Source organism: Seriola aureovittata, chromosome 12 (assembly GCF_021018895.1).
Source record: "Seriola aureovittata isolate HTS-2021-v1 ecotype China chromosome 12, ASM2101889v1, whole genome shotgun sequence".
NCBI classification, from domain to species: domain Eukaryota; kingdom Metazoa; phylum Chordata; class Actinopteri; order Carangiformes; family Carangidae; genus Seriola; species Seriola aureovittata.
In genome coordinates, this window is record NC_079375.1 from 27,526,215 (window position 1) to 27,536,714 (window position 10,500).

The following is a 10,500-nucleotide window of genomic DNA, read 5'->3' on the forward strand; positions in this document are numbered from 1 at the left end:
CTCAGTGTCTGAATGTTTCCTGCTGCTGTGACGGTGAATGAACTCTGACTGTTTGTTCAGTCTCTTCCTGTCTGACTGATTATCAGTCGGTCACTGTCTCTTTGTCCTCTGAACACACTGATGTGGTTTAACTCAGACCTACAATGAACTCTGGGTGTTTGTGGAGACGATCTGTGGTCAGGTTCATCTCCGTTCACACAGACAGACAGGGTTAGGGTTAGAAGCTGACTGCTGGGGGAACTCCCATGATGCACTGAGCTCCTCCGTTCTCATTCATACACATTACTACATGTTACTAACTCGGCTTCTTCTCTCTGTAGCTCTGTTCTTTCTCTCCTCTCCTGTCACTCTCTGCAGGTCTTTCTGCCTCTGGACCTGTACATCTGGATCTGTACCTGCAGAACACCTCCTGCCCCATGATCCTGCTCAATTCCCACTGCTTCTATTATTATCATTAGTCTCATTTTTTATCATTATTAGTTTTCTGATTAGTCATATTACCTGTTATATCATAGCCTTTTTATTACATCCTAATGTGGAACCTGCTATGTTCTCTTTCCTCCTGTAGACCTCTGGCCTACCTGATGTACTACAGTACATCATGGAGACTGACAGCAGTGACAGGAGAGGACACTCAATGTGTTCGTGTGACAGGCTGTGAGGCTGAAGTCTGGTGGAAGTTTGAGGAAGTCGTGGTCTGTTTTGGTCTGGATTCAGGTCCTGATAAACCTCCAACTGACTGACGGGTATACTCTTCTTCCTGAGGAAGACCACATCTGAGAACAAAAGAGTATTTTTATGCTGTGTTGACATTTATTCTTCATATGATCATCTATTTGGCTCTGTGAGCTCATCACTATCCACAGAGATCATCATTGCTTTATGTTTTAGTGACCCCAGTTGCTACTGGAGTTTGTCCCAGCATGCACTGGGTGAGACGGAGAGTACACCTAGCAGGTTAGCAGCCAATCACAGGTGAAAATCACACACAGACCTCAGAATTTAAGGTTTCTAAACATGGACCATGTGACTGAAGTAAACAGCAGGTGTTTCTCTTCAGACTGCAGCTCTGAGATAATTTTGACTGAATGTGCTCCAGCACTCATCTTTGTGTTTCTTAAATCGACTTGTCAATTCAGCAATGAGTTTGTAGGTCAGCGAACAAACAGCGTCACCATGCCAGCCGGCTCTGGCTGTCCCGCTTCTCCTCGGTCTGCAAAGGTTTAACTTTACTAACATCACTAGGCACTGGGGCCAGCTCCAGCAGCCAATCACAAGGCAGAGCAGGACAGAGGAGGAAGTGGAGGAGCCTCTCAGTCTACCAACCATTGCTCCAGTTTTTACCTGCAAACAAAGGGCAGAGTGTTGGGTTTCTACATCACTCCCACTGCCTTTGTTGATGTGTGAAAGTAGAGCAGAGCTCAGACTGGATCCTGAGCTCACCTGAACAGGAGGCAGACAGTGCCAGTCTGTGCCAACAACTTGCCCCCATTTTGGGGAGGCCACTGAGGCGCACAGAAGCCAGCCCAGGGGCCAGCCCAGAGCTCACAGGTCTGGTTGGGTCTGGGTTTTCCTGCAAAGGGCACATTCCAGTGAAGAGCTGGAGGCAGATGCATGATGCTACATTTCACAGACATTAACTTGAACTAACTAACTTTAGTAGGTGGTACATCAACTTTCCAAAGACAGAAAAAGCAGAGCAGGTTCTGGAAGAGGGGGCAGTCACATCAGAGCAGTAGTCACCTGCCTAGATATAGCACTGAACGGTGCCGCCCACTCATTAGGACGCTGATGGATGATTGAATCTAGCCTGATGACAAATCAGTAATCTGCAACACAAGGATGAACCAGCACAGCCACGGTGTGGGTGGCTGATCATTAACATGATGGTGTTAATCACAGGTGTGGGACTGATCACTCTCTGTGGTAATAATGAGGCCCAGCTGTTCAGGAGTCTGTTGGTGGACTGAAGGAAACACAGACACTAAAAGTTAAACTGAATTTTTTTTAATAATGAAGCAAGACAAATAAATTATATAAAGCTGGCATCAACATCTCATATTGTCTTACAATGAAGCAACAAAAGACTGTTTTTGTTTCACCAGTTAAATAATTTAACATCAGCCATGTTGATTTCATAAAGTTCATTTTACTCACAGCTTCATCAGTGGTCAACTTACTCACTGCTCATTAACAACAGGTCATTTAATTCATTTGCTCAGTTGATATTTCAGTAAAATGGAATCTTCATCTACATGTCGACTGTCTTTGGCTTCTTCTCAATCTTCTGAGCTCCGACTTTGAAGCTGAGGAAAGACTTCCAGGAATGTTCTTAACTGTGCAAAATTAATCTAGTTTATTGATAATAATAATAATAATAATAATAATAATAATAATAATGATAACAACGTTTGGCTCAAGCAGCTGGTTGAACAAATTTCTTTCAAGTATCTCGACATGACAGATTTTGACACAAGTTGAATCCTCAGTAAACAGAACACATCAGAAATTATTCTATAACAGTATAAAACAATAGAAAACAATAGACAACACATATAAATGTAGACAGGTAGAGTTTGACATTATAGGATATGTTGCATAGTATTTATTCTCAGGTTGTTCCAATGTGGAAAAGAGTCTCTCCGAATAAGAAATACGATGCTTCACTAAACATAAATACTGTCTTTAGTGGGAAAGTGCAGATCTGCTGCTGACGTGCAGGGGGCAGGTTTACAGTGTTTACGAGCAGCCACACTCCTCCACGATCATGTTCTGGATGTCTTTCTTGATGATTTTCTGCTCCTCGTTGTAGTAAAGCATGGACATGGCGCGCAGCTTTGTCGGCACGCAGCACGACTTGATGTTTTGAAACGGGCCGTAGCCCCTCATGCGATAATGATTGATGACCGTTGAGTGGAAGGAGAGGGAGGAGCCGCTGAGGCTCGCCATGTGGTTCGGACAGTCGCCCTCACAGTAGTTGGCATGGTAACCTGATGGAGCGATAATCCAGTCGTTCCAGCCGATGTCTTTAAAGTTGACGTAAAACTGTCGTTTGCAGCAGATGTGTATTTTCCCGTCACACTCCAGACCTCTTTTGACTCGTCGCTGTGACGCCTCCTCTTGAGCTTGCAGCATGACCATGATGAATGGCCGATGAGAATGATCTCGACCCGCAGCTTGTTCGCCTTTGGCAGGCATCAGAACTGGCGAAGCTCCAGCCTCAGCACACAGTGGACAGGAGACCCGCAGGTTGAGTGACCTGCCGCCACTGTCCAGCAGGGTCTGAACGCTGCGAGGAATGGCGAGGGTGTGCCAGCCGCTGCGACGAGTGTCCACCATCTTCTCTGAAACACGCTCCTCCTCATCATTGTCATGATGAAGCTGCAGCAGCCGTATAGTCACTTTGCCCTTTGCTTGGTTTCCCTTTGACATCTTCAGAAAGATCCAGATGTTCGCCTGTTCCACGACAGAGGAGCCGCTGCCCTCCTTTGAAATGTCAAAGGTCACTGTGTTCTGAGAGTCACCTGCAGAAGAGGGCACAGTTAGCATGTTAGCAGGAATTATCCCTATGTGTTCAAACACATAACACATTTACATTAATGTTGGGAAAGACAAAGCAATGGTCTACTGGACTGTACTGGACTGCAGCAGTCTCTGCTAGTCTCACTGAGATAGTTTCCCTTTGACCTCTGACCTCAGTCTGATGGTTTAGACCTTTAAACATCTTGATATATCTACTGTTGGACAACAGGAAGCTCACAGTAAAAAGTTTTTACTAAATTTATTTCCTTTCAAAACTGATAAAGACTGTGTATGCTGATGGTCTCTGTTTTATCCAGCTGGTCTCTGATCCTTCTGGTCTCGGTTTGATCCTTCTGGTCTCGGTTTGATCCTGCTGGACTATCCCCCCTCTGTTTTTGTCTTCCTGTCATTTGAATGAATGAACAAACTGAATGTGGTGAACAATAAAAGCCTGAATGCAGCCGCTGCCTCTAAATTTACTCAATATGAGCAGAGACACTAAAAAAAGAAAAGGCCTGATTTCAGGGAATGTCGTTAACAAGGCCGCTAGTATATACCCACCAACCCCCAAACTAACCCCCACCATACATCCCCCCACCCTCCCAAAAACATGGTCCTGTTCTGTGTTTCCATCTTTGTCTCCTGCTGCAGAATAATTAGAGGCCCAGATTTGTCTGAATGAGATTATTCACGGCCTGAGACCGCTCGGTATGCGCCCCCCCACCCCCTTGTTACTGTCCTCTAATTTGGGTGAGCCTTTGAGGGGCCTTTTTATAAAGGTCTTTCTGAAGATACGACTATTTATAGCCCAAAGCCTTTATGTACATTTATGTAAGCAAACAAGTGACAGGATGATGTGATTGGTCATGAGTTGGTTCACACTGATCATGATGCAGACCTTACACTGGGGCACATGATCAATAACTTCACCTGTGTGTGTGTGTGTGTGTGTGTGTGTGTGTGTGTGTGAAGGTCTTCATCTACTCTCCTCACTCTGCTGAGTCACAAACACACAGGTGAAGTTGACCAATCAACATGCAGCGTGACACCTGTTGTTACATTGAGGAGCTGCTGCTCAGGTGTGTTCAGGTTCACAAATACGCTCCTAGCTGTAGTGTGACCAGATGTGCATAAAGAAAGGATGAATTAATTAAAGAATGAAGCTTAACTCTTATTCCAAAAACTGAACAACAAACTGATTTTTACTTTTTTACTGTGTGGACAAAAAATACGAGTAAAACAGATAGGAAGGTCACGCTCAGACTGAGGGAATCAATACAGTGTGTGTGTGTGTGTGTGTGTGTGTGTGTGTGTGTGTGTGTGTGTGTGTGTGTGTTTGTCTGTGTGTGTATGTCTGCAGACTGTGGAAATCTGTACACAGACTTCGAACTTAAAACAAACTTAAAATTTTTGTGAATGAGCTGATAACTGCAGCTCATGATCAGTAAACCTCAGTAGAGTCTGACACATGAGATACACCTGAGACAGGACATACGCCTGTGAGAATCTTTGTAAATAAATGACAATCAGATTAATTAACTTGACTTTGGTTAAAAAAGCAAAATGTGGTCATCAGCCAGTAGAGTCAGTAACTAAGTCCACAGTAGAACCAGTAGAACCAGTAGAACCGGTAGAGTCAGTAACTAAGTCCACAGTAGAACCAGTACAACCAGTAGAGTCAGTAACTAAGTCCACAGTAGAACCAGTAGAACCAGTAGAACCGGTAGAGTCAGTAACTAAGTCCACAGTAGAACCAGTAGAACCAGTAGAACCGGTAGAGTCAGTAACTAAGTCCACAGTAGAACCAGTACAACCAGTAGAGTCAGTAACTAAGTCCACAGTAGAACCAGTAGAACCGGTAGAGCCAGTAACTAAGTCCACAGTAGAACCAGTAGAACCAGTAGAACCGGTAGAGTCAGTAACTAAGTCCACAGTAGAACCAGTAGAACCGGTAGAGCCAGTAACTAAGTCCACAGTAGAACCAGTAGAAGTGGTAGAATCAGTAGAACCGGTAGAATCAGGAGAACCAGTAGAACCGGTAGACCCAGTAGAGTCAGTAGATCAACAGCTGAAATACAGCTGCTGGTCATGTATGTGAGCATCATTGACAGGTACCTATTATACCTTTCTTCAGGTATGTGGAGACGTTTGCGTAAATCTCTGAACAGGATGGCTCCAGCTTCAGACCTGTGTAACTGCACCTGTGTGACTTTACCTCTGCAACTATATCTGTGTACCTCACCTGTACCTGTACCTGTAATTTTGAACTAGTGGAAATGAAAAATAACCATGAAATTTCTGATCAGCTGTCAGACTCACCTGGCTCTGCAAAGGTGATGATTTCAGATGGTGGTTCGGGGGATGTTGGGGTCCTGGAGCCCCGGCCCTCCTCCTGGATCTCCACGCTGCCGTCTTCGGTCACGTGGCCGACATGCAGCTTCTTGATGGCATTGAGGAGCGCTGCTCGAGGGACTGGCTGTGTCAGGTTGGGCCGGGCACTCAGGTGCAGCATGTTGAGAATGTGACGCTTCACTGCCTCCACCATGTCGCTCTGTCCTCCTGGTAAAGTCGAGTTCCTCCTCATCTGAGACAGAGAACAGGACGGACAGACAGAGGATGACGCCCCCTCCTGGAGCTGAGGCACCTTGTCGACCTCGGGAGCTGGAGAGACCACACTAGAGGCGTTGATGAGAAGGCTGAGCGCCATGAAGAAGAAGACAGCTAACAGAGAGGACATGATGGACTCTGAATGACGGTAGAGTCAAAGCACTCGCAGGAGGACCTGATGGAGAAACAGGCACCAGGGCTCTTGATCCTTCAGATCAATTCCTCACAGACTCAGTAGAGTCCAACAGTAGAGTCAGTAGAGTCTCTGAGGACATACAATAGAAACAGAGTTCAGCAGCCAAATCTGAAGTTGGAAATCCTCAGTCTGTCAGCAGAGCTCACAAAGCAGGTTGGGACTCTGGTCCTCCCTCGGTCCTTGATCTGGTCCTGATATTTTCTGGGTGCTGTAGGTCTGAGGCTCTGGTCCTGTGGATTTCTGTCTGGTCTTGATGGTTCAGATTCTGATTAATTGACTGCTCCAGGTCTGAGGCTGTGGTTCTCTGGACCTGTAGTTCTCAGTCTGGTCCTGGTCCTGATGGTCCGGTGCTGTGACTGACTGTGCAGGGTCACTCTACTCTCCCTCTCTGCTCAGTTACTGTAATTATACCTCTCTGCCTGTTTAATCCCTCCCTCCATCCACAGAGGTATTTCCCTGTGAGTCACACACACACACACACACACACACACACACACACACACACACACACACACACACACACACTCACACACACACACACACACACACACACAGAGTGAGTAAAGTCTCTCAGAATATCTCAGGACTGTTTGTGGTGTTTCCTCCTGAACGAACGTCACGACAGAAGAGGAGGAGGAAGGAGAGAAGAGGAGGAAGAGTGTCCCTGATTCATTCATACCACACACACACACACATACGCACACACACACACACACACACACACTGATGACTCAGTGCAGCGTCATTATCACCTCACGTGGAGGAAAAACTCAGTTGGTGTGAAATTAATTTTTAGACTGAAAAAAGAGTTTGTTGTTATATTCAGAGCAGATGGAGCGTGCTCAGAACAGACACACACACACACACACACACACACACACACACACACACACACACACACACACACACACACACACACACACACACACTGTGACATCAGCATGCCCTCTGGTGGTCAGAAGCAGGTCTTACAGTCTGCTCACCTGAGACAGATTTACCAGTAAGCACTGGTTCATCTCTGAGTGTTTTATTAGGACACACAGGATGAATTTAAAATGGATTTTACTACAAAATCTACAGGAAAAGTTTTCATGTGTTACACTCTGGCTTATAGCACACACAAGGGACTGATTCAAAGATATTCCAAATAAAGATATAGTTTCTGATAGGGATGCTCTGAATTTTTTGCTGTCAATGCCAAGACTGATCATCTTTGTCATACATTGCAGATGTTGTATGTTATATCAGTGTCACACACTGTAAAAGTTCCACACGGCCGACATATTTTTTTGTTTTGGTGGCCTGTCGGTGCGAGGCGGGGCTACACTACACAGCACACAGTGCTTCTCTCAGCCGCAGACACCAGAGTGTTAACCACAGGTGATCGGTTTTAAGGTGATCAGTGACTAGAAGCGTTAATGCATATATCTACCCATCATGTATTTTTAATGAAAATCAGTCAATCATGAATGGTGGCCCTTTCAAGCATCCCTAGTTTCTAACAAATGGAAAAATCCTACTGATGAAGTTAGTGCTGAAGAAAGAGCGTTGGACAAACGTCACAGTCTGGTGTTTTATGCCTCCCCTTGTCTCTGTGTGTGTGGCTGTGGCAAATCCTCTCCCCCTCTCTCATGTACCTGTTTACCTGCCTGTTAGCCAGCACACCTGGAAGCTCATTGAGCCCATCAATATTGTATGGGCCTTTCGAAAGATTCGATTGGCTAATGAACTTGGCAGCACCAACCGGACCAATCAGTAATCAGTACGAGGCAGATGGTGCAGTCACACTGCTGACCTGGACGATGATGGACAGCTCCTTTCATCAGCATATAAATGATTTCACTATCTTTAAATCTATCCTCCTCTGGACTGACACAGTAAAAGGATTGTTTCATTGGCTTTGCTTCTCCTAGGTTGAAGCATTCTGTATCATTTGTGTAAAAGATAGACCATCTGACTTCAGCCAAAAGAGATTTTTGTGACCCCATGCAACAAGAATCATCATGAAAGATTCACAATACAAAACCAAAAAATTATGAGAGAACAACAATTTGATACATAGGATCTCCAACAAAACCCTGATTAGGATACTGTTTTCTTGTTTTAATCAAGGCTATCACTATCGAATGGTACCGGGACAAAGGCCATGTGTACTCTCTGGTCAGCCCAGTGACGTCTCTGTCCAAAATCAGCATAACAGCATCAACAGGCAAAGCAGAGCACACATCATTTTGAACATCATCCTCTAACAACTCCGACTGAAGCAAGAGATTAAAACAAACATTTCCATACACTTACACAGGTAAAAATATAACATGATACTTGCACCTTCCTATAACTACCAGCTAGAGACATGTTGTTTTGTCTTAGAAGCCAAGTAGGAACTTAAAGTAGGCTTTGACTGGACAGATGGCAATTCACTACTTGGCAGTAATAACTAAACTCAATTTAGATAAAATAAATTAAAAATAATGGTGCAGCTAAGCTCCATTTGTTCTGCAACTTGAGTACAGCACAGTCATTTTTCCACATGTGGCAGAAGTTAAAGACTTTTTCAGTCTCATGGACATCCATCATGATTTCCAATGGAAGGCCCCAGGTGGGACATTTTCTGTACCTCCAGTAAAGCCACAATCATCTGCCAGTGCAGCTGTCTTCACCCTATGTTCACATATACACTACAATTCATTCTGGCACTGAGTTTCAAGACAGGGAGTAATTCATAGGCTTCTGTATGACAGACTCAATTTACTACTGTCACCAAGGAAAAATTCTTTCAGTTGCTCAAAATTTAAAGCCAAATAAGGGAGCAACTCTTGAGACAGACACGGCCCATCCAGGTTAGCAGGTGACATTTATAGGGATGTCAAAAGTTACATTTCATACAAATTTACTTTCATAATAGTTTTAACATTTTCTTTGAACCTTTTATCACTAACACACATTTCATATTGATGATCAGAAATCACAACTCTTTATTAGTTCAGCATCAGAAACGACTGTGATTGAGCTTTAATAAAGTAGTCTACCCCTGCCACCACTAACCACCAATGACCAACGCACAAACAACCAGCTTAGTAAAGTATCAGTGTGCAAACAAGCCATAAGTGTAACCTTGTAAACTGAGCATCCCCTGTAACCACCTGGCCAAATCTATCTAATTCAACCCTGGTTTTAGGTGGCAGGTACTTATATGCCAGAAAACGCTAGTGTGGCAAAGTGACCAGCAAGTTGGCAAACCCTGCCAGGACCAGGGCCTTGCCTGCAACCAACCACTCCAAAAACTTTCATCCCAAACAATATTCATGATCAAACCAATCCCAAGGGAGGACTCAGCTCAAAGTGTCCTGAGTAAAGAACCACAAGTCTCAAATCAAGTCCACCTTGTCCTGATTCAAGTTCTGAGTCAAGATCAAAACCTAACCTTTGTTAAGCAGTATAACAGTTATAGTGAATATACTTTTAATATCAATATTACAGGCACAGGTACACATCATATTACTTTTAAGTAACAGTTAGAGGAAGTGAAAATCAAAATAAAGTGTTGTGTTGTGTTGTGCAGTAAAGTGTTTTTACTGTGTGGTAAAGTGGAAAAGTTTACATTTTTGAGCAGCTTCTTTTGACTGTGGTGCAGATGTGTTTTTGATTACAGATGTTGATCATCAATAACCGCTGGTGTGTTATCATGGTTGAGTCACAGTTTGTTCCCAGTGTTGGGAGAAAGAGACTGTTTTCAGGGAATCTGTATTTACTTGCACTTATATAGCTTTTCTAGTCTAACTGACGACTCAAAGCGCTTTACAATACTTGCCACATTCACTCATTCACTCACATTCATACGCACAGTCACACACTGATGGAACAGCCATCAGGGGCAATGTGGGGCTCAGTATCTCGCCCAAGGATACTGACATGTGGCCTGGAAGAGCCGGGGATTGAACCACTGACCTTCTAACTAGTGGACGATCCGCTCTGCTTCCTGACTCACAGCCTCCCCATTTAAATCTGAGAAGTTCTTATTTAAACTGGAGAAAAATATAAGAAATTAAAAGAAAAAAGTATGACCTTTTTATTGTCCTGTCCACACACACAGATGTAGTTTCTAAAACCTTTTGTCCACATGCAAACTCAGTTTTAGGTAATTGAACATTTTTCAGTGTTGTTTAGGGAAAACT

At 44.1% G+C, this 10,500-nt stretch overlaps 1 protein-coding gene across 1 annotated transcript; it reads right to left on the reverse strand.

Moving 5' to 3' along the window:
- Positions 1-1,991: 1,991 nt before the first annotated feature.
- On the reverse strand, positions 1,992-6,703 carry inhbab (inhibin subunit beta Ab). Its single transcript, XM_056391535.1, has 2 exons — positions 5,842-6,703; positions 1,992-3,524 (listed from the first exon to the last, which is right to left on the reverse strand). The coding sequence occupies exons 1-2, from the start codon at positions 6,257-6,259 to the stop codon at positions 2,740-2,742; spliced, it is 1,203 nt and encodes a 400-aa protein (XP_056247510.1). The 5' UTR covers positions 6,260-6,703; the 3' UTR covers positions 1,992-2,739.
- Positions 6,704-10,500: the final 3,797 nt, after the last annotated feature.